Source organism: Lemur catta, chromosome 6, assembly GCF_020740605.2.
Source record: "Lemur catta isolate mLemCat1 chromosome 6, mLemCat1.pri, whole genome shotgun sequence".
Classification (NCBI taxonomy): Eukaryota; Metazoa; Chordata; class Mammalia; order Primates; family Lemuridae; genus Lemur; species Lemur catta.
This window is the reverse complement of record NC_059133.1, coordinates 90,755,493-90,780,858: the sequence shown is the minus strand read 5'-3', so window position 1 is coordinate 90,780,858 and position 25,366 is coordinate 90,755,493. Positions and strand designations below refer to the sequence as shown.

The window sequence follows — 25,366 nt, the reverse complement described above, 5'->3', positions numbered from 1 at the left end:
AAATTTGATATGTGTTGCTTTGTAGGTGGTAATCGCAACTGTTAGAATGGAAGAGATTAGCTAAGAGATAAGCTAATTACTGTAGAGGGAAAATGTAGAAGATAAGACTGAAGTTTCAAAAATATAGACAAAATAAGACTATGATGATTGAATAACTGAATAATTCAGATAAAAACAATATTCTTCATACATATGCATTTTTATAACATTTTATTTCATCTATCATCCTTCCCACAACTCTGAGAAGCAGTACTATACCCATGTGAATCATAAAAGAACACACACACACACACACACATGCACACACACACGCACACACACGCACACACGCACACACACATGCACACACGCACGTGCACACACGCATGTGCACAGAGCCCTCTAGGACACATACAACCCTCTGGACTCTCCTGTGAGTTCGAACTTGATGTGGTGTTTGTCTTTCAGTCACAGAAATCAAGACTGACTTTCTGAAGAGTGGATCAGAGTTCACAGATCCACTGATTATAATTCTTACAATTTTGTGCAGTAATATCATTGCCAGACACCTGGGCACATTTCATGCTTCGGGTCTGTAGTTTATTTGTGTTTATTGAAAACCTATAGAAAGAAAGAAAAGAGCCATCTTTATACCAGCTATGAAATATATCCAGAGACTAAAGAGGAATTCAGAAAATAGTTTCTAATTGTTTAATAAAAATATAGACACTAAAAGACTGTAAACATCAATATAACGGGGAAAGCAATTCTTCTCACTCAGAGTTTTATTTATCAAAACCTCTCTCCAGAGTAGTTAATAGTTATTAAGTATTATTTAGAGAATATGGTTAATACTAAAATATTACCTCTGATTTGTTTCATTTAAAACTGATCACTCTTAGAAATGAGCGGAAACTTACATTTTGTGAACTGAACTTCTCCTCTCATAAGAGATTTTACACTTGCTCATTCACCTCTTAGATAAAGTGATAAAATAAAAAGGCAGCAGTGGCAACTCCTATTTCACGCATAAATCTTCCGAGTGAATGGAGTAAGATTTCCTTTGCTTCTCAACTTTCTCTGTGGACTATTTTATGTGAATTATTTATCAGATTGTAAGAGAAAATCAGGCAATGTAATAACGTGTTCACTCAGTTCAAGCCCAACAATATCAGACTACCCTTTCTTGTCATGTAATAAGGGATTAAAGCACAAACTATAGCACAATAAACTCACAGATGGCTGCGCTTGAAAGAGCTGTTGTCCACCCAGGTCCACGACTCCCCTTCAGGTGGAATATTCAAGCCAATCCAATAAAAGGCTGAAGAATTTAGGTACAACCAGAGGAAACTCTAAAGGGAACAGTGAATGTGATATGAAATAACTTGCTGATTCTTATTGATTAAAAAAATGTGTTCTATGTGCAACTTCTGTGTGCTTGGCACTGCACTAGAAGTTGGGAATGAACAGGTGAGTAAAACATGCTTTATGTTTTCCAGTAGATCATAGTGGAGGGACAGACATGTAAACCAACCACTGCAGTAAAACGAGGTGTAATCGTAGCTCATAGCGAGGCTGTGGCGTCAACTGCCCAACCTGGGTCCTAGCTCTATCATTTACTCCTGTGCACCTTTGCACAAATTATGAAATCTTTTGACTTCTGTTTTTACCAGTCTTTAAAATTCAGATAAGAACAGCACCCATCTCAAAGAGGTATTATTGTTATTAAATAATGTTATCGAACACTGCCTGGCACATAATAAATGCTCAGTACATAAATGCCCATCATTATTATTAAGTACAAGTATGAAATAATATGTAGAAGCAAGAGGATATACAGGGAAATGAAAGAAAGAAAACAATATTTGAGCTAATGTGGCTCATATTGCTCCTAGCTTCCTGCTGTCTCTTTTTCTTATAGTAAACCAACCCCTGAGCCAAAGTACACGGACAGCCGTAATAAAGGCTGCATTTTCCACCCTTTTAGCGAGGTGTGACAATATGACTGACCTAATTCTTGACTAATGGAATAGAATGGAAGCACCACCCTACTGATGAGGGTGATGAGCAGAAACCCCACAGCAGTCTGGACTATTATGTCAGCAAGATAACCTATTGCATATGTTCCAGGACAGACTTTGTCCCAGTTTTAACATTTTAAAATTGGAAATATCTAATAATCAATGACTTGTGGTAGTTTAATTGTCAGCTTTAGTTTTGCTTTCTCATTGATACATTGTATAATTGAAAGCATCTTAGATTCAGTGGAAGAAGTCGTGAACTAAAATAAAATCTTAAGCCCCCCAGCCGACTGAATGGGCTCCCTCTTGGCCAAGGGGACCCCCAACCTCAAAAAAGAGAAACACCTTAAAGCTCAGTTGCCAGCCATGAGGAGAAGGGAAGTCAGACATGCCTAGTTATGCCCTGTTTGTCCCTTTTGCAGTTATTCTTTGTAACAATAAGATACAAAAATCATTAACAGGCCTAAAGCCATTTAAGACAAACGTTAAATCACACCTGCAGGTCATCAATTTCCTTACTGGATCTCTTGAGTCTTGGTATATGTCTGGTATACCTCTGGTATATGTCTCTGATTAATTATCTTAACTTCAAACACTCCAAGCCTCTAAACAAAACTTCATTTCTTTAATCAATTGCAAATCAAAGAATCTTTAAACCCACCTATAACCTGTTACATCCCTGCCCCCCACCATGGTTTCCCGATGTCCTGCCTTTTCAGTCGAAACCAATGTACGCCTTCTGTGTGTTCATTTATGATTTTACATGTAATTCTTGTTTCCCTAAAATGTGTAAAACCAAACTGTAACCCAACCACAGCAGGACCTGTTGCTCAACGCGGCTGCAGCGTGGCTCTCTGGGCCATGGTGGTACATATTCAGCTCAGAATAAACCTCTTTAAACTATTTTACAGAGTTTGAGTTCTTCTCTGCTGATAAGTAAACATCTATCTTGTTCAAGCAACAATAATTCTGGTTCTCAGTCACGTACAACTGAACTTATATGCTAAATGATGTAGCTGTTTTTATGAAAATAAATAGTCATCAGGTATACAAGGGAGAAAATGGTGTTTTTCCATCAAATTACCTTTGGGCTATGTTAAAAAAAATCAGTTGACTATATTTGTGTTGGTCTATTTCTGGCTTCTCTATTCAGTTTTACTGATCTGTATATTTCTCTTTTGCCAATACTGTATCATTTTGACTAATCTAGCTTTATAGTAAGGCATGAAATTGAGTAGTGTAAGTCCTCCATTCTTCTGCTTGCTTTGGGTTTGGTTTGCTCTTGTTTTTCTAGTTTTTTTTTTTTTTTTTAAGTAGGACCTTAGGTTATTGATTCTACATTATCTCCTTTTCCAAAATAAGCATTCAATACTGTATATTTCCCTCAAACTCTACTTAAGCTAAAATCCACTAATTTTGATGTTATATTTTAATGTTCATTTAACTCAAAATATATTTTTATAAATTTCTTCTAATGCTTCCTCTTTGACTTATACATTATTTAGAAGTGTTTTTTAATTTCAAAATGTTTAGTAATTTTCCAAATAGCTTTCTGTTCTTAATTTCTAGTTTAATTTTCTTATTATCTGAGACATACTTTTTCTTTTTTTTTGAGACAAGGTCTCACCCTGGCTAGAGTGCAGTGGCATCATTATAGCTCACTGCAGCCTCCAACTTCTGCGCCCAAGCAATCCTTCTGCTTCAGCCTCCCAATGTGCTGGGACTACAGGCGTGAGCCACTGTTCCCGGCCCTGAGACATACTTTTTGCATGATATCTATAATTGTAAATGTTTTAATTTTTTATGTCCCCAAATATGATCTACATGATCTACATGGATTTGTTCATTTTCCCTTTCAGTTTTCTCACTGTTTGCCTTGGCACATACACTTTTATAAATTGACCTTCATTGTGGGTTGTGGGAGTCAGAAGATGGAATATTATGGGCTGAATTGGCTTCAAAATTCACAGGTTGAAGCCTTATGCCCCAGGGCCTCAGAATGTGACCGTATTTGGAAATAGGCCCTTCAGAAAGGTAATTAAGTTAAAATGAGACCATTAGGATGGGTCTTAATCCAATTTGACTGGTGTCCTTATAAGAAGAAATTTGGACACAGAGATACACCAGGGACATGCACACAGTGAGGACACAGTGAGAAGGTGGCCATCTGCAAGCCAAGGAGAGAGGCCTCAGAAGAAACCAAGCCTGCTGACACCTTGATCCTGGGCTTCTAACCTTCAGAACTGTGAGAAACAAATTTCTGTTGCTTAAGCTGCCCAGTCTAAGGTACTTTGTTATAGCAGCCCTAGCAAACTTTACAATTCCTTTATCGTGAAATAGTATCCCTCTTTATTCTCAGGAGTGTCTTGTTTTTTCTTGTCTTCTTATAAACCTCATACGTGTTTGTTGAAAGCTGGACATCTTGTCTAGGACAGTAGAGATTGAGTTAAATAGTTTTGTTCTTGGAAAAAAGCACACAGGCCTTCTCCTAGGTCTTTTAACGTGGGGTTTTAGTTAATCTTTGAGAGTTGGGCTAGGTTTGCGATTTGTTCTTGCTGTGGTTATCCTCATTGTTTCCCACATTTCAAATTCCTGTAATGATATCTGGTGTTTAATCTGGGGTTTGTTTGCCAGAGGGAGGCCGTCTTGACCTTGAGCGTTTGAGTTTTTCCTTTCTGCTGTGCATCAGAGAGGATCTCTCTGCACATTCCTAATCCTCTCCTCTTCCTCTTCCAGTAACATTCTTCCTTACTCCTTTTTTGAAACATGTTATCTTGGTAGTAGAAGACAGTGGAGGGGGTGAGCTTTGCTGTTCTGATTATGCCTATGTCCATGTGCATGGCCTTCTCAGTTCTTTGCCAACATCCTGGATGTATTAATACTTGTGGGCCCAGTATGCATTCCTGCCCCTCCCATAAGAGAAGACCTTTTCTACTCACTCCTTATAGCACCTGCAGTGGTGTTTCACCAGTTCCATAAGGGCAACAGTGTTTGATCATTTTCCGCAACACACATTAAGTCTTTCATTCCATAGTGTAGACAGCAGACTGGGAGAAAGGTGGCTGTGGAATTCCTTGGCACATATATATTATTGCTGTTTTTGTTTCTCAAGTCTGCATCACAGTGGACACATTCTTAAGACTCTTTCCCATTGTTTCTGTGAGAGCCTGGTAAGGTTTGTAGAGAAACAGCCTGTCAGAGGTGGTGGAATTCCCCAGTTTTTGTAGACCTTAGAATTTTCTCACTGTTCAGCCATCCTATACTCAGCTTTTATCAATTTTTCAATTATTCTGACTGAATTCTCACTGGTGTCTGGTATCTGATTTATCTACTAAGAAAGTGACGATGTATCTCCTCTCTCCTACATGTGCCTGGAACCATAGATTTTGGTCAGTTGGTTGTTCTACAAACTTTGCTCTCTAATGGATTTGGAAAAAAAAAAGCTGAGAATTTGAAGTTACTTCAGTTATTTTTCATTGTAAAAGTAGCAGCAACATTTCTTTGAGATTTCTGTATTGTGAGAGTAAAAGCCACACACCTCTCTTGCCTTTTTTAATACATCTTTTTCTCCTCTCACCCCCCATCTTCCTTCCTTCATCTTTCGTCTTTATTTTCTTGCCATTTGTTGACACATGGGTATCCTAGATGGACTAATAATTATTATTGGGTTTTTTGTTTTTTTGCCATTTTATCTTTAACTAGCTTGAAAGCTTAAGAATAATTTGCTAGAAAACTATTTTCTGCTTTCTGGAGTGATTTTTCTTCTGTAATATATATTTTATTTGTTTTTTTACTTTTCCTGTTTTGGGGAGGTTTGGAAATGCAGATATCCTGATTCTTTTTAGATTCTCATTTATCCTTGAAAGGGAACAATTTTATCTGACCCATTTATTTCCATAGGAATAATGTGAAAAAGTATAACCTAAACTAGAGGAAGTAAGTTTCCATTAAAATATGTTGTTTTAGACCACTGGTCTCCAAAATCTGGTTTCTTGTGTGGTAAGGAGACATGTCTTTTCTGCATTTCTACATTTGTCTCTTTAATAGTGAGAAGGAAATATATGGGGTTCATAGTAAAGTTATTTGTTGTATAATTTCTCCTTGCAATAATTTATTGTTTATTTTTTCAGAACATTCTTGTTAGAAGCCTGCTTCCTCTTTGTTGTCTATTAAAAGTGAACACTAGAAGGAGAACAAAGGTCTCTTTTCAATTCTTAATTGTGTTCCTTATTTAATTCATATTTTGCTGCACCTGACAGAATCTTACAGTTTGTTATTTGGGGTTACATTGGTTACACTGAAAATAGTTTACTTCTTTCTTTCATTGTTATAAATTTCTGTGAAAGTCAAAAGGGTTTTTCCCCCCTCAGAAGTCTCAAGAGCTTCCCTTTTGTAAATCCTAGAAGGCTGCTGTTCGGCTAGGATAGAAAAGCACTACTAGTCTTTGGGTTTGCAGAAACTGAGCCACTGAGGCAGCTTCTGGTTCTAACATACTAAGTCTTAGGCTGAGAACCCTTATTTGAAGTTTGCAATTTAACATATGTATATTGGCCTTATCAATTGGAAAGCTTAAAGTAGTGTCCAATCTTTGTTTATCAAAGCTTCAATTTAAATTAAGTCAGAGTTAGCTATTAGTTCTCTTTAAGAAAGAACCAAATTTAAGTAAGTAGGACTATTCTGTATTTCCTTTCTCACAACATCTTCCTTACCTTTAGATATCTAGCTGCAGCCCTCATTAGCATTACAATAACACAGGCGGTAGAATAAGATATTTAATCTTCTACATTTTGAAATGGAATCTGGGAAGAAGCAGGGATGTCTTGTGGAAAACAACTTGAGCATATAACACCAAATGAATTTCTCCTCCTGCTAGCCAAAAAGAAGTCTAAATCAATCACGTAGTTCAACAATTTATTCAACTAATATTGGAATATAGTTAATAGCACATAAAATTAAAAAAACAATTTCACATGTATTTGCCAAGTTTGTAGCACAAGAAATCTCATTGCAAATGTGGTAGATGCTGTAACCTTTAAGTGTTTAATCTTACCATATCAGTAAAGTCTTGGATCACTATGAGATGTGAATTTCTCCTGGCACAGTCACTTTGACTTTCACTCCAGGATTTCTTAGTTTTGGCAACCCAGTAACAATTCCCCCCAAGCAGCTTCCAGTCTTTGGTGGGGCAAGCTTTATGGAGAGTGGAAGAGTTAGAAGAAACTGGGAGAAAAAAAGATAAGTAATTAAAAGAAACATAGAACTGTATCCTAATAATGTATACTGGTTGAAAAAAAGGCTCTCAAAATTTGTGCACGAGTGCTAGGATTCTAAGACCAAGGCTTGGATTTGCTAAAAGGTGAGGGAGGGAATCTATGAGACTCTTTAATTAGTTTAGCGTCTTCGATAGCACCTCAAGTCATCTAACTCACAGGCAAATGTATCAAAAGGAAATACAAAGAACAGATTTGATCACTGACTATTTTAGATATTTAAATAATTATATGTATTATAAATAATAATGTTTAAGTTATTTTAAAGAATAAAAGAAGAAACAAAAAGTGATAACGAAAGACTATCAAGAGCTCGTAAGTCCTTTGACTGAAAACTATTAATATAATAATTGAAATTAGAAACTCAATGAGTATGTTAGCATAGTAGGAAAAGAGGATAAGAGACAGGAAAAGAGATAATTTGGGAACTGAAAGCTATATCTAAAAATATTACCAAGAATTCAGCACAAATTTACCTAACAATAAGGACAAAACGAGAGGTTAAATGAAAAGGAGAGAAAGCAAACCCCAATGCATATCTAATTTATGTCCCAGAAAGAAAATAGAAGATTGAGAAAGAATTTGGAATGATAGCTAAATAAATCTATGAAGTTTTACTTTACATATTTTGTTATTTTATTAAGATAAAACACATTTAGATTTGGTATAATTCCTGATGAATTGAAACTAGGACTCAAGGAGAGGTGTCTTATACATCTGTAACAACAGAATAAAAATTAAACAATAGATTAGACAGAATTTAAAGCTAGAGTTTTATTTATTACCACCTGTGTCATATATATAAAAGCTATAATAAAGTGCTTTTGCTTTGGGGGTAATATTGCACAATGTCCCACTGGTGAAAGAAAATTATTAATGTGTGTTGTATGAGATAGATTTAGACTGTGGTTGGGGGGTGTGGTTGAGGGGTTGGGGAAACATCAAAATCCAATGTAAAGCCTTAATGAGTTCCCTGAATTTGAATGTACCTTATAATATGGACATGGTGGATAAATATTTTTAATAGATTATATCTGAATGGTCAAAAAAAAGAAAGGTATATAGTATTTCAATACAAAATTAAAATGCAAATTAGGAGATTAAAAACAATCTAAGAAAATAGAAAGGCCATCTAATTGAATGTTTTTGACTTTCAAAAGTATGAAAATATATTCACATGAGAGAGCAAGAGAAAGCCTAACAACATTATCATTTAAATTTTTTGCATATAGTAACATTAAAAAATTGACCAAAAACTACCTACAATGGCCATACATTTTATTTTAACCCCATCCTGCACATGCCCCAATAGAAAAATAATAAAATACAGTTTTTCAATGAAAATAATGAAATATCTTTAAATTCATTTAAAACTCATTATATAAGCTTATTTTTTTTCATTTTGCCTTGGGCCCTTAAAAATTTTGCCTGTGGATTGTAATGACTCTATGAAAAGCAATGATCTAAACCATCCCTCTGCAGGGGTAGAAGAGTCTCTCCTCTGTTCAGATATCCTCAGGAAAAATTAAGGCTACTATTCATGTTTGGTTACTCAGGGATTAGGAAATATAAAATAATATTACCTGTTGAGGTGATTGTTCCAGATTTATTTTCCCCAGTACAGGGTTTCTCTTTTTGGTCATTATCCACATTGGTATGTCTTGCAGAGTTGAACTGGACAACTAATGAAGAAGAAACATATTTTCTTAATTAAATACATAGCACAAAACCACGGGGTTCTAGTGACTCTGTGAAGTCCAGTAATGTGGAAATTCCATAGCATGTTAAATGATTAAAAATTTAAGGGGAAAATAGCACTGTTTTTTCTAAGATTTGGAGTTTCCCTTGTAGTTTTATGAATCCTAGTAATGTTAACTTTAGGAGGACTGAAAAAATATGATCTGGGATCAGAGGGATACTCACTTGAGTTATTTACTTTAATAAGCACAAAATGTCCAGCTCTGGATATGAGCCCCATTTAGATGGTTTGTGTTTAGTGAGTTTTTATAAATTATATCAGATGTCACGTACTTGATGGAAAGAGTTTTATATATTTTGGTTTTGGTTTATGATTCTGTTCCTTTTGAGATACTGCATGTAGAGTTGTCCAGAGTAGATTTTGTATAATAAAAAAATATTTCTCTTTCTGATGGCCACTTAACAGAAACTAGCTTTGGCAATTTATAATTTTACAGGATTGTGTATCAGGTAATTAGTATTGATGATATAAAACAAAATAAACATACCTGAACATAATAAAAGTTAATATTTAATAGTGCTTGTCATGTGCCAGGCACTAACACATGGTACTATGTTCACAATACAATTAATGCATTTAATGTATTGAATATATAATGTTTCATATTTACATTGATATAGAATATTTTTAATACTTACAATGTATATGTGTCATAATACATTGTATCCAAAGTAAAAAATCTACTAGTGGTGTAGCTGGGATTTGAAAACAAGCTCTTGGCTCTAGACGAATCATGTACATTTTTGCCTTCTAGGTAAACTCTTTAAAAAGACATCTTATCTTTAAAATCTACTTTAGTAACAAATGTATTTTAATAACAAATCTGTTTTACTAAAAATCTACTATTTTACTAACAAACAAATCTATTGTGTTAACATAACAAAAAGAAATAGAGCATAGATTTTTAATGCTAATTATTTTTGCTTCAGCCCCCCCCCCCTCAATTTTATAACATGCATTAGGCTGTTGGCTGGTTGTATTAAACCAGTCAAACCACTTTTCTCTCTGGGCTTCAGACTGCTCATCTAAACTACACCTTGCTGATTTCTAGAGCTCCTTGCAGTTCTAAAGTTCTATGGCTCTGCCTATTTACTTGCAATTACTAATACTATTTATAATTACAAATATTATCACTGGGATTCAGTGACACATCAACCTGTTCTAGAGTTTGGTTTAATCTGGAAGTCTGCATTACTTGGAATATATCATCTATATATTATCTCTGTCCTATAGATATTCATCAATAATGTTTCTTCAAGTCTGTATTCAGTAAAATATTAAAATAATTACCATATGAATAATTGGGCTGTGTTCAGCTCTATACTCTGTACAGGAGTATAATTTTAAAATGTTCAATTGAATTGATTCGTTTTAAACAAATTTCTCACCTATTAATACAAGATTGATGATACCTGGGAATAGCTAATATGAATAAGCTTACACAGAAATACACTTCATAATTGAATTTGCTTTCATCTGAATGTGCTTTCAGAGAAACCTATGTATATCCCACTATCAAACTGCACTAGGAAATTCATTGCTTGATTTTGGTCATAAAATATACATTTAATCGTGATGTCTCTTTCCTGTATCAATGAGATGAATCTATACTATATATTTTATCACATTTAAGTTCTGTAGAAAATCTTTAATTTTAGTTATGTATTAAATTTTGTCCTTTTTGTAAAGTTGTATTGTTTAGGAACCACTAAATTAGCAAACACAATTACAACAAGTTATGAGTGAATAATACTTTGAGATAAATAGTACTGCTAATCACTTACCAAAAATGCTCAGTACAATTACTATTACCAAGAGGATGATGATGATTGCACATCCAACCTTCATGAAAATTCCATGATGGTGAGAATCTAAAAAATTGGATAGATTTCACTAGTGAGCCCAGCAGATAATTCCTTAGGTGGTAAGAGGCAGCAGAAGGATGGAATAAACTTTCTCACTTATCATGCTTCCGAGTTACTTTCCTTTAAAAGTATAGACCCATCTTCCTTTTTCATTCACACACAAACACATGCAGATAAAAACCCCACACGTGTGTGTTCTCTGGTTTGTGAAAAGGGTGACCTGTAAAACTTCAATGAATATGAGTTTTTCCTTATGAGTTCACAGTACATATTCCCCAGTATTAATCTGACTTATGATCAACTCTCTGTATCCCTAGGTTTTCATGTAAGACCATGAAACCGTCAGTATTCTCTAATAAGGTTACTGACAGAACTTACTTGAGTTGATATTTTTTCTGTTTCTTCCTTCATACAATGCATCTATTTCCTGTGATACTTAATTGTGATTTCATAAAACCTTACATTTTAAAATGAAAATAATTTTAGGGATTATCTTGTTCAATATCCCTGTGTTAACATGGAAATATTCAAGTCCACAGTCACACATTTACTTGATAGCAGAGCTGATATCAAACCTCAAGTCTTTTGACTCCCAGACCAGTGCTGCGTTCACTATCCACAATCCCTCATTGCATTTGGGAGTTCCAAAAGATAACAAATAAACCAAATAAAAAGTTGGTATTTTTAGCTTTAGACTGACAGTTAATATCAAAAGTTTCTAATACAACGTAATTACAGTACATCTATTCTACTAGATATGTGATGTATAAACACATACATACAATTCACTGAGAAGGTACTAAAAATAGCTGATGTTGAAATACAACCAATTCTAAAATCACATGTCAAGATTGGTTAACCAGAATGTTTATTTGGTATATTATTATTACAGAGAGCTTTGTCTTTTTTTTTTTTTTAGACAGAGTCTCACTCTGTTGCCTGGGCCAGAGGTCTGTGGCATCAGCCTAGCTCACAGCAACCTCAAACTCCTGGGCTCAAGCAATCCTCTTGCCTCAGCCTCCCGAGTAGCTGGGACTACAAGCATGCACCACCATGCCTGGCTAATTTTTTCTATATATTTTTAGTTGGCCCTCTAATTTCTTTCTATTTTTAGTAGAGATGGGGTCTCGCTCTTGCTCAGGCTGGTATTGAACCCCTGACCTCGAGGGATCCACCCGCCTCACCTCCCAGAGTGCTAGGCTTACAGGCGTGAGCCACCACGCCCGGCAGAGTGCTTTGTCTTATGTTCAAATTATTATTTTTATTGATTAAAGCATCCTTAGTGGGAATTTGTTAATTTTCAAAACGTGAAAATAAGTCCATATATTTTCATTCATCAGACAAAACAGTCCCAGTTGTGAAAGTCAAGGCAATTACAAGAAGTGTTAATATCACTAAACATGTTTGTAATATGAAGACCTAAGATTACAGACCCTAAAACTGAGGCAAATAAAACTTCAGATTTCATAAAAGGACACACGTAGAAATACTAGGTCATTCTTTTAGATCCTTGAAGTAAGATTTAAGCAAAGCATGAATTTCTGAATGTTAGCCTGGAATATTCTCAGTTCCGTCATACTCTCTCACTGATACCCTGTTCGTTTCCCTGGTGACATTCCTCTTTGTTTTATATCTTGGAGAACCAATGAATATATAAGATATGTTGAGTGTTTATTGAGATTCATTTATTTATTAAAATTCTTCTACTTATCAAGTATCTATTGATTACCCATTGTGAATTTAGTAGTGTTTGGGAATTTAGTAGTGCTGGGAATACAAAGATTAAGAGATTAGGTAGAAAGATTCAATATATACAAGCCTCTGAAATGGTAAAGAATATAGTAACTTTCAGGAGCAAAGAGAAGGCCAACATCCTTCGAGCAAAATAAGCGAAAGGTGAAAAATTAGAAGAGGTCAGGGACATTTGTGTGGGGATCTGCAGGATATAAGAATCAATTTATCAAATAGCTCTTTCCCTCCACAATGACGTGACAGAAGAGAATAGCAGTTACATTTATCCAACACTCAATGTATACAGTGAAAAGAGCAGTAAGATATTTGACTTCTAGTCTTAAGCATGATTATAGGTAAGTACTTTAATCTTTATATGGTTACGTTTTCTCATTTTTAACATTACAAAATTGGACTAGATAACATTATACATGTTGTCTCCAAATCTATGAACAAGGAAGAGAATAAGATAAGGTTCTATCCATAAACAGAAAGAAAATTAAAGGCTAGAATGTAGGAAAAAATATTATTTTCTTGCTGGAACTGAACTAGTGAAACAAAATGTCTGTTCATACAGGTTATTATAGCTTTGGTCTAGAACTAGAAAAATGAACTCCTTGTGTGAAATATCTTAGGGGTGGGGGAATAAGAATGAATTCTAGTCCATGTTATTTTTCAAGTTGTGTTTCACCATCTCATAGGAAATGAAAGTGCCTAGTCTGGGAAGCAAAGAAACCAGATTAGCATCTACTGGATAAATTTGAGAGGTAAGGTTTAAAATAAAAAGTAAGGTGCTCCTGAAATCAGAGAAGAACACACATTAGATTCATTTGATTATTGTAAACTTTTGAAAATGTAAAGAAGGAATTCATTCTTTGGAAATATAAACAAACAAAACATCAGATTCATTCCACAAGGGCATGTGCAAAGAGAAAGAGATCTTAAACTATTTAAACATTTTATATGAACTTTATAATAAAAATATTGTATCCTAGAGGAAAGAACAGAAAGGTAACATGGCAAAGAAATTTCTCTCATGCTTCAGGGAATAGAAAATACACCAGGTTTGAAAATCTGTCACTTTTGAGGTGGCTTTGGGACTACGGCACAATGTTAACTTTAGCCATATGCCTATCTCCTAATATTCCAAAAATATTCAATTAGCCATTAAATCTAAACTTCATGAAATAAAATACTAACATTTTATGTCTTCTTAATTTATTTAACATTTTTATTCTATCGATATACAAATTCCAAAAAGATAAATAACAATGTGAATGATTGGCATAAATAATTTCCTCAGTGTAAATGAATTTATCATATTATGTTAAAATGACAGATTTGATCAAGGATGAGCAGAAAGGGGAGATAAGTATAGAAGTCGCTGTATGAGTATGGATAGTCTACACAAGAAATACAAGCAATAGGGAGGCTATGAAAACAAAAATAAAGTTCTACACATTAAGACCAAAATTACAATTAACTGTATGAACAGAGATATTGTGTCATTGTAAACATTCACTCTTATCCTTACATTCGATAGATTTTGCTTTGAACCCAGTCTCCCCCCAGTATGACACAGGACAGAAATAAAAAAAAGATTAAAAGTAAAATATTAATTCTAAAAGGCACCCTAAATTCAGCTTACCAGATCTCTGCAGTGGAGATGGATGTTCTAAAGGGGAAGTCCTTACAGTTTTGATGTCAGCATAGACTATATCTCCAGCCATTTCACAGATGAAAAAGAGAAAGAAGCCCAAAAACAGTCTTCTGCAGAAGGGAGAATCATGTTTCCGCAAACTTCCGTACATTAAGTACGTAGAGGTGGCAGATTTCCTTTTGTGCCCCAAGTGGGCAGTGAACTTCCTCTACAAATAAGTAACAAGGCAATGTGTTCAGTCTTTTCAATCAAGGTAACAGATTTTTGAATGCTTGTATGATATGGAAAAAAACAATGATTCATAGAGTAGATTCTTATTCAGTTAGTTTTCTGACTACATTTAGAACAATTTTAACTTTTATTAATATCATAGAAGATATTTCACAACTTTCTTCTATAAACCACTTCCTCTTTTTCGTGCAAGCATATATTTTCTGGAAGAAACTCACAGACTACACAGCATGTTCTCCAAAGTGGAATCATTTGAGAAGAGGGACAAGGAAAAGGAGAGATTTTACCATGAAAGTGATAGAAAGGGCCACTCCTTCTTTTATCCTCATCTCCAAATGCATTGTATTTGTCTAGATAATACTTTAAAAATAATCTTAAAGTTATTTATTCTCAAGAAGCATTAAACTGAAGTGAAGCATGAATTATGCAGAGAAATTCCAAACTGAAAAAGATATGTTTAAGAAAAGGAAATAACCCTATGTCAAAATAGGTCAAGGTAATAGCATAAAAAAAAAGGAAACCTAATTTTAAAATTAGGTTTATCAAAGTGTACTGAATGCAATATATTAAAAATAGATTTTTATCTCCTGTTTCTTCTAAAATTCCACTAAAATTTTATTAAATGGATAAAACAATAACACAAAAGGGAGTAGGGGTCTATAAGTTGATGAAAAGTTTCAACAAATTCCTGGAAAACAGGGAGTATATGGAGATTCAGTTGATAAAGCAAAGCAGAGAAAAATGAAGCTAAAACAAGCAAAGGGAAATAATTGAGGAGAGAGCCCAGCTACTTGTTGAAATCCTCACAGGACTCAGCACTCAGAAATGTTAGATATGAAAAATGGCAGAAGCCATTACTTTATAACCAGTAGAGTAACTAGAATTGATTTTCTCAATACCCACCCAGATGTATTGTACAAATTATTTAAACTGCAGTCACCTCTCTTCACTCCCCCAAATCCAAGTGATTTAACCTATAACAGTCAAATAGCTAGAGAATAGATGTTGCCTTTTTGGCATTTAGGTGGGCTCTCGGTATAATAATGACTAATGTCTGACCTTGGATGGGCATTGGACACTAAACTCTGTCTCTCATGACTACCTTGACACTCCCTATTTTCTAACACTTTGTATGTAACTAATAGCTACTGCATTTTGATCTGCATTTTGTACATGAAAAACTGACTTTTAGAGGTTATATTATGTGCAGTAAATTTTAAGAGTGAAGGAGAGGACAAGATGGCCAACTAGAGACATCGCTAGCCAGATCATCCTGGGGGGAAGATTGGATTTCAAATAAAGGAAAGGGGAGAAGAGATGCAGAGCAGATGTACATCATAAAGGGAGGTGCTGGAGACTGCCAGGGATCTCACGGAGGAAAATTGCAAAGCAGAGAAGGAAGGAGATAAAGGAAAAAAGATATAGGTGAAGATAAAACCCAGAGAGGCTCCGAGCCCAGTGAAAGGGTAAGGGGCGATGCCTCTCACACTTCCACAAGCATTCAGTGGCCTAGGGGCTACCAAGTTTCTTAGAGGCTTTTTCACCCCCACAAGCCCTGGCATGGCAGCAAACGTAGTAGAGTGGGGAGAACTTGCATGATCCCAGAGCTTAGACACTCTGTGTGGGGCTCCCCTACAAGGAAAGTGTAACGAGAGGCTGGAGAGCAGGCTTTCTTCCATTCAGATGCTTCCTTCTCCACTCGTCCTCTGGGAAAGCAGCAAGAACTTGGCAAGTGGTCACCTCTCCCCAGTGGTGCGTGCTGCAGGCTGAGGCTTCCACAGAGAGAAGGTCCCACATCTTTGCCTTTGGGGGCCTGAAGTGGACCCAAGGTTACCAATTGGGGAGATTCCTGTCTGCCTGTGTTTCACAGAGTTACATATCAGTGGGTCAGACAAGCAGACTGGACCCTGTGCCCCCTGGGTTGCTGGAGTCACAGGGGGAGGTCTGGGAGTTAGACTCAGGTGGTGAGAAAGCCCACCTGGACAGATCTGATGGGAGAATATTGTAGGGTTCCAAGACATGGTGAACTGGGAGAGTGTACATCACCCCTGCAGGAAAACCACCTTGTTTGATCAGGGTGGGTCCTATGGTAAGAAATAATACAGCCCTGGGAGACATAGTGACCAGGCTTGGCACATTCAAGCACTCTGGCTGACTTGGATCCATGGTCCCTCCCCCACCCATTCCAACCAGGAGAGCAGTCAACATGAATGAAAAACTACTGTGAGCCATAAGCTGAAAACATCAAGTAACTTACAAAGGAAAACCCATCAGGATAACTGCAGACTTCTCAATGAAGACCTTATAAGCCAGAAGGCATTAGGGCCCTATCTTTAGTCTTCTTAAACAGAGCAAATGCCAGACTAGAATTTTGTATCTTGCAAAACTAAGTTTTATAAATGTAAGAGAAATAAAGACTTTTCCAAACAAGCAAACACCAAGGGAATTTGTCAAGATAAGACCTGCCTTTCAGGAAATACTCAGAACTGCATTATGCATGGATCAGAACACTGGGCACCCACCAGTGTAATACCACCCAAAAGCTAAAGCTCAGGGCTCAAATAAAATAATAGTACAAAAGGTAAAACAAAGCAATAAGGTATTATGCAACAGGATGAACAGAACAGCATCACCCATATCAATTCCATCAATCAATAGGAATGGTTTGAATTCCCCACTCAAGAGACATAGGCTGGCTGAATGGATAAATACACACAAGCCAGGTATCTGCTGTCTTTGGGAAACACATCTAACTCACAAGGACTTATCAAGACTCAAGGTGAAGGGACGGATGGAAAACAATATTCCATGCTAATGGAAATCAAAAGAAAGCTGGTATAGCAATTCTCATATCAGATGACTTAGTTTGCAAATCAACAAAAGTAATGAAAGACAAAGATGGTCGTTATATAATGGTGAAGGGAACAATTCAACAAGAAGACAAAACAATTTTAAGTATGTATTCACCTAACATAAGAATGCCCAGATTCATAAAGCAAATCCTACTTGATCTCAACAGAATGATAAACAGCAGAACCGTATAGCCATGGACTTCAACACCCCACTGAGAAGACTGGACAGATCCTCCAAATAGAAAATAAACAAAGAAACAGAACTCCCAAACATATGGGTCTAACAGACATTTACAGAACATTCTACCCCCAAACCACAAAATATACATTCTTCTCATCAGCTTATAGGATATTCTCTAAGATTGATCACATCCTAGACCACAAAACTTGCCTCAATAAATTTAAAAAAGTAGAAATTATACCATGCATCTTCTCAGACCAGAGTGGAATAAAATTAGAAATCAACTCCAACAGAAACATTGATCTCTACACAAAGTTACAGAAACTAAACAACCTACTGTTCAATGACTGGCAGGTCAAGAAGAAAATTAAGATGGAAATCAAAATGTTCTTTCAACTAAATGCTAGTGAAGATACAAGTTATCAAAATCTGTGAGATACAGCTACAGCAGTCCTGAGAGGAAAATTCATAGTCATCAATGCCTACAGCCAAGAGACAGAAAGCTCACAAATCAACAATCTAATGAATCATCTCAAAGATCTGAAAAAGGATGAGCAAATGAATCCCAAACCCAGAGGAAGAAAAGAAATAAGCAAGATTAGCGTAGAACTAAATGGAATCGATAACAAAAGAACCATACAGAAAATTAATAAAACAAAAGTTGGTTCTTTGAAAATATAAACAAAATTGACACACTTCTCACTAGATTAACCAGAAGCAGAAAAGAAGAGACTCTAACAGGCTCAATAAGGAATAAAAAAGGAGAAATTACAACTAATACCAGAGAAATACAAAATGTCATCTTTGAATACTATAAAAATCTCTGCGCACATAAAACTTGAAAACATGCAGGAAATGGACAAATTCTTAGAAACACACAGCCTCACTAGGCTCAATTGGGAAGATACAGAATTCCTGAATAGAATACTATCAAGTATCAAAATTGAAGTAGTAATAAAAAAAACTTTCCTAAATAAAAATATCTCACCAGATGGTTTCATACCCAAATTCTACCAGACATACAAAGAGAACTGGTGCCTATCCTGCAGAAATTATTCCACAACTTTGAGAAAAAAGGAATCCTCCCCAACACGTTTAATGAAGCCAACATCACCCTGATACCAAAGCCAGGAAAGGAACCCTCTCAAAAAAAAAAAATAAATAAACAAAATAAACTACAGACCAATATCCCTTATGAATACAGATGCAAAAATTCCCAATAAAATCCTAGTAAATCAAACTCAGCTGCTCATGAAAAAAATAATCTATCATGATCAAGTGGGCATCCTCCTAGAGACGGAGGGATGTTTCAACATATGCAAATCCATAAATGTAATTTGCCACATAAATAGAAGTAAAAACAAAGACCACAAGATCCTCTTATTAGATGCAGAAAAATCATTTGACAAAATTCAGCACTCTTTAATGATGAGGATGATTAACAAAATAGGCATAGACAGGACTTACCACAAAATGATAAAAGCCATATGTGACAAACCCACAGCCAACATCATACTGAACATGGAAAAACTGAAATCGTTCCCACTTAGAACTGGTACCAGACAAGGTTGCCCTCTATCACTTCTATTCAACATAGTGCTGGAAGGCCTAGCCAGAGCAATCAGACAAGAGAAGGAAATCAAGGGCATACAAATGGTGGCAGAAGGTGTCAAACTATCACTGTTTGGAGACAATATGATCTGGTGATTCTGCCAAGAGATTACTGGAATTGATAAATATATTCAGCAAAGTCTCAGCTTACAAAATCAGTGTATATGAATCAGTAGTATTCACGTATGCCAACAATAGTCAAACTGAGAAGCAAATCAAAAACTCAATACCTTTCACAATAGCAACAAAGAAAATAAAATACCTAGGAATATATTTAACTAAGGAGGTGAAGGACCTCTACTGGGAGAATTATGAAGCACTACAGAAGGAAATAGTAGAAAATGCAAACAGATGGAAAAACATACCATGCTCAAAGATTGGCTGAATCAATATTGTTAAAATGTCAAGACTACCTAAAGTAGTCTAAAGATTCAATTCAATCCCAATTAAAATACCAACATCATCTTTCACAGATCTAGAAATACTAATTCTATGTGTCTTATGGAACTGGAGAAGATCCTGTATAGCAAAAGCAACCGTAAGCAAAAAGAACAAATTGGGAGGCATCAATTTGCCACACTTCAAGCTATACTACAAAGCTATAGTAACCAAAACAGCATGGTCCTGCCACAAGAATAGAAACATAGACCAATGGAATAAGAATGAAACCCAGACATAAAACCATCCTATATCCAAGTATCTTTGACAAAGCAGACAAAAACATAAACTGGGGGAAAAAAATCCTTATTCAATAAATGGTGCTGAAAAAATTGGATGGTCACATGCAGAAGAATGAAATAGGATCTGCACCTCTCACCTCTCAGAAAAATGAACTCATGATGGATAACAGACTTCAACCTAAGGCATAAAACCATAAGAATGCTAGAAGAAAATGTTGGAAAAAGTCTTATAGATATAAGCCTAGGCAAAGAATTTATAAAGAAAAGCCCACTGGCAATTATAGCGACAACAAAAATAAATAAATGGGGCATGATCAAATCAAAAAGCTTATGTATGGCCAAAGAAACCATTACTAGATTGCATAGACAATCTACAGAATAGGAGAAAATATTTGCATGGTATACATCTGATAAAGGGTTAATAACTAGAATTTATATAACACTAAGGAAAATCAGTAAGAAAAAAATCAAAGAACCCCATTAAAAAGTAGGCAAAGAACATGAACAGAAACTTTTCAAAAGAAGATAGACTAATGGCCAAAAATGCTCAACATTTCTAATCATCAGGGAAATGGAAATCAAAACAACAATGAGATATCACTTAACTCCAGTGAGTATGGCTTTTATCAAAAAGTCCAAAAAATAACAAATGTTGGTGCGGATGCAGAGCAATAGGAACACTGATACACCGCTGGTGGGACTGCAAACTAGTACAACCTCTATGGAAAGTAATATAAAGATACCTCAAGGAACTAAAAGTAGAATACCATTTGATTCAGCAATTCTACTACTGGGTATCTACCCAAAGGAAAAAAAGTCATTCTATAATAAAGACATCTGCACTTGAATGCTTATGGTAGCACAGTTCACAATTGCAAAGATGTGGAAACAATCCATGTGCCCATCAATGCATGAGTGGATTAATAAAATGTGGTATATGCATATCATAGAGTACTACTCAGCCACAGAAAACAATGGTGAACTAACACTTCTTGTATTATCCTTGATGGTGCTGGAGCCCATCCTTCTAAATGAGGTGTCACAAGAATGGAAAAACAAGCACCACATGTACTCACCATCAAATTGGTACTAATTGATCAACACTTATGTGCACATATGGAAGTAACATTCATTGGGTGTCAGGCAGGTGTGAAGGCGGAAGAGGAGAGAGGTAAATTCATTGCACCAAAGGAAGCAAAGAACACTATGTGGAGATGGGCATGCTTGTAGCTCTGATTCTGGCAGTGCAAAGGCAATATATGTAACCTAAACATTTGTACCTCATAACATTTTGAAATAAATATCACAAAGGAAAAAAGAAAAGAAATTAAGGTTTAAGTCTCATTCTCCTCCAAAACGAGAACTAGCCTCTACTCTCTGTGGAGTAGACATTTTATACTTTCTGAATAAAACTCGCTTTCACTTTATACTGTCTGCTTGTTCCTGAATTATTTCTTGCATGAAGCGAAGGACCCACTCAGACTTCAAATGATTCCTAGCATTGGGAACACTCTCCTATGTCAAAATGACTTTTGCAGCCTACAACATTTTTCATTCATATCTTATATATCAATAATATGAAACAGTTATTCAATTCTAAATTAACTGGTTTTTTTTCTTTTTATCTCTTTTGTATCCAAATAAACAGTTTACAAGCAAATTACAGACTAACAAAGGATGGAAATACAAGGTATAAATCTAGTGATAGTCACTTAAATTGTTAGCAGCAAATATGTGGTAAGCATTATAAAAACTTGCAAATCTAGTAAGCTCTACAAAACCATAAAATAGATTTTCAGGATACTATACTTATATAACTGCCAATCCTACCCCTTCCTTTAAACACAAATAATTAACAATTCATAATAACCTGGTGTGAAAGACAATCAGTTTCTTTCTTTCTTTCTTTCTTTCTTTTCTTTCTTTCTTTCTTTCTTTCTTTCTTTCTTTCTTTCTTTCTTTCTTTCTTTCTTTCTTTCTTTCTTTCTTTCTTTCTTTCTTTCTTTCTTTCTTTCTTTCTTTCTTTCTTTCTTTCTCTTTCTTTCTTTCTTTCTTTCTTTCTTTCTTTCTTTCTTTCTTTCTTTCTTTCTTTCTTTCTTTCTTTCTTTCTTTCTTTCTTTCTTTCTTTCTTTCTTTCTTTCTTTCTTTCTTTCTTTCTTTCTTTCTTTCTTTCTTTCTTTCTTTCTTTCTTTCTTTCTTTCTTTCTTTCCTTCCTTCCTTCCTTCCTTTCTTTTCTTTTAAACTTTGTGAAATGCCAATAGATTAGGGCAGTTAGCAGAGGGTGCTGAAGTTGGAAAGAAGCCCAAAGATAGAAAAAAGTCATGGTAGACCCAGGAAACAGAAACTAAGATTAGGATAGGAGAGCAAAAGTTTTGAATAAACAGGACCAAATAAATAAATAAATAAAAGAAATTGAAATTTAAGCAAAAGTGGAGGGACCAATATTCTCCAGCTAATAAACGATGCCAAAAGTAACTCAGAGGCATTTAGTTATCAGCACAAAATTTGTTCACACCAGGGTAAAGAAATTTTTGTCAGCAAAGATAAGATACGTGGGAGAGAGAAAGAGAGGGAGAGAAAGAGAATGGTTTTCAATAATTTATCTGAAAGGAGTTTTATTATTCTTATGTACTTTAAGTATAGTTTGCCTATAAAAATTTAAGTGGTAATCATATTTTCTATGCATTTTAGTGGCACTTTCTGCCAGATGAAATAATTGTTATTAATAAATATAATATAATTCTGATTCCTGATCCTGTGTCTGGGGCCTAACTTTTCTATCTGGAAATTTCAAGAATCTTTTATTTATTCCTAGAATTATGAAATTCTTTTCACCCTTTCTGTTGGTCATTCAATGTGATATTTTAAATAGGAAAGTCACATCCTTAACTTCTGAGAAAATTTTTTATATTTATTTTCTAATTTTTTTCCCACCTTTATTGTAATGTCTTTTTCTGACACTCCTGTTAATGAAATATTAGTGTTCTTGGGTTGATATTCTAATATTATCATACCTTTTTTTCTTTTGTCTCTTTCCCTTTAGATTTTATTATCTAGGAAAGTTTCTCAAGTTTTTCCTCTTCATTTTATAGATCTGTTTTCTTTAGTTTATTTTACTATGATTTAATTTTCAAGGATTATTTTTTGTTCTATATATGTTTTTTTTCACAGTTTCCTCTCTTTAAGTGACATAGTATTTTCACTCCCCCACTCAAAGATTATTACTTATAAGGATATCTTAAATGTTTCTTGTCTCATGTGTGTGTGTGTGTGTGTGTGTGTGTGTGTGTGTGTGTTTGAGACAGAGTCTCGCAGTAGCATCAGCCTACCTCACAGCAACCTCAAACTCCTGGGCTCAAGAGATCCTCCTTGCCTCAGCCTCCCAAGTAGCTGGGACTACAGGTGTGTGCCACCACACCTGGATAATTTTTCTATTTTTAGTGCAGTTGGTATCTTACTCTTGCTCAGGCTGGTCTCAAACTTCTGAGCTCAAGCAATCTTCCTGCCTTGGCCTCCCAGAGTGCTAGAATCACAGGCGTGAGCCACTGCACCTGGTTCTTGTCTCTATTAATTTTAGTTTGAGCTTCATCTTATTGTGGTTATTTTGGTCTCTTATTTTAGTGATCTTTAGGTATGTAATAATATGTAAGACTGAGGTACTAAACAAGCAATGGGAAGTTCCTTGTCTGGGACCAGTAGATAATCTTACTATGGATGTACAGGCAGAGATTGTTCATTTATTCTTATTCTCTATATTTGTAGGTCTTTTTTATTGGGCTGGTCAGTTTTTTTGTTTTCAAGGAGGAATCTTCCAGTTTTCTGCCTGGGTTACTTGTCTAGAATCTCCCACCCTGAATTCAGATTCATTTTGGTTCAGTAATGCCAGGCAGTAAACTTCCAATCCTCAGCAGAGATATGGGGTACAGTTTTGTTGTTCAAGGTGCTCCTTGTATATATTTTCAAGTAGTTCTCCAATTTTTCCTCCCATCCCTACTGTATTAGTTTCAGACTGCTGAATAACAAATTATCACAAACTTGGTGATTTAAAGCAATGCATATTTGTTATTTCACAATTTCTGCTTGCTAGGAGTGTAGGCTTGGGGTGAGTGGGTGCTACACTTTAAACTCTCACAAGGCTGTCATCAAGGTGTTGGCTGTGGCTCTGTCTCATCTGAGGCTTGACTGGGAAAGAGTCTGCTTCTAAGCTCACATGATTGCTGGCAGCATTCAGTTCCTTGGGGATGGTCAACTGAGGGCCTCATTTCTTGTTGGCTATAAGCCCGAGGCGGCCCTCAACTTTTTGCCACAGGACTTTCCCAATATAGCATCTTGCTGTCTCAAAGCCAGCAGTGGAGAGTCCCCTCTAGCAAGACAGATGACACAGTCTTATGTGTGTAACATTATTACATCCATGTAATCATGTATATCCCATTATATTTGCTGAATTTTATGGGTTGGAGGCAAGTCACAGATTCTCTCCACATTCAAAGACAGGGATCAAACAAGGACACGAAGACCAGAGCAAGGGATCATGGGGCCACTGAGGAGTCTGTGGTGCATAGTCTCTCTAATTCTTCAGCATCCAGGGTCCATGGCCTAAGTCACTTACCGTCTTCCAACATTTGTGGCCATTTCTCATCCTCCCAATCCTAATCATTTTCTATACTACTAAACATTTTTATTAATGTTATTTTAATAAGTTTATTATCCCTAATTACTGATGAATTAGACAAGATAATTTACCCAAAACCATATGGAAGGATCAGAGTTGAACAGAAATTTGAACCCAGACTATTTGACACCAAAGTCTATAAATTCAATGGCTAAACTATATAGCTTCCTCTGAAACTGGGAATTGAGATAAAAAATAATGAGTTCCCCCCAGGAAGCTGACTTTCTAGTAAATGAGTAAGTAAATAATTTAGTAATAATTGATATGTGAAGCAAAAACAACAACAACAACAAAAAAAAAAAAAACAGAGCATGCATTAGATTTTATTGAAACTCACAGGTACATCAGAGAGAAGTGCCACTTGAAATGAGATGTGAACTTTTAAAGGAATGAGAATTTTGATTTATAATACTAGAAAACAAAGCTGAGGGAGGGGCAAGATGGCTGCCTAGAGACATGGCTTGCCAGAACATCCCAGAGGGAAGGTGGGATTTAAGATAGGGGCGAGGGGAAGAGGAGATGCAGCTCAGGTGTGGATCACAGAGGGAGGTGCCAGCACCTGCAGGGGATCTCAAGGAGGAAAACGGAAAAGCAAAGAAGGAAGAAGATAAAGGAAAAAAGATTTGGGCCACGATCAAACCCAGAGAGGCTGGAAGCCCAGTGAAGGGGTAAGGGGGTATCCCTCTCTCTCTCCCATGTGCCCTTGGTGACCAGCAGGCTACCAAGTGTCTTGGAGGCTTTTCCATCCCCATGAGCTCAGGCATGGCAGCAAACACAGAATAGCGCAGAGAACTTGGGTGAGTCCAGAGCTTGGACATTCTGCGCAAAGTTCCCCTCCAAGGAGAGTGACTTCA

General features: G+C 35.8%; 1 protein-coding gene across 1 annotated transcript; it reads right to left on the bottom strand.

Annotated features, from left to right (window-relative positions):
• Positions 1-338: 338 nt before the first annotated feature.
• LOC123640607 lies at positions 339-25,330 on the bottom strand. Its single transcript, XM_045555198.1, is given in 9 exon segments — positions 339-600; positions 1,216-1,331; positions 7,051-7,220; positions 8,854-8,952; positions 10,814-10,900; positions 14,274-14,513; positions 14,516-14,556; positions 16,495-16,751; positions 25,235-25,330. Coding segments are annotated over 9 exon segments (1,224 nt in total). The 3' UTR covers positions 339-482.
• Between the last annotated feature and the right edge of the window lie 36 nt (positions 25,331-25,366).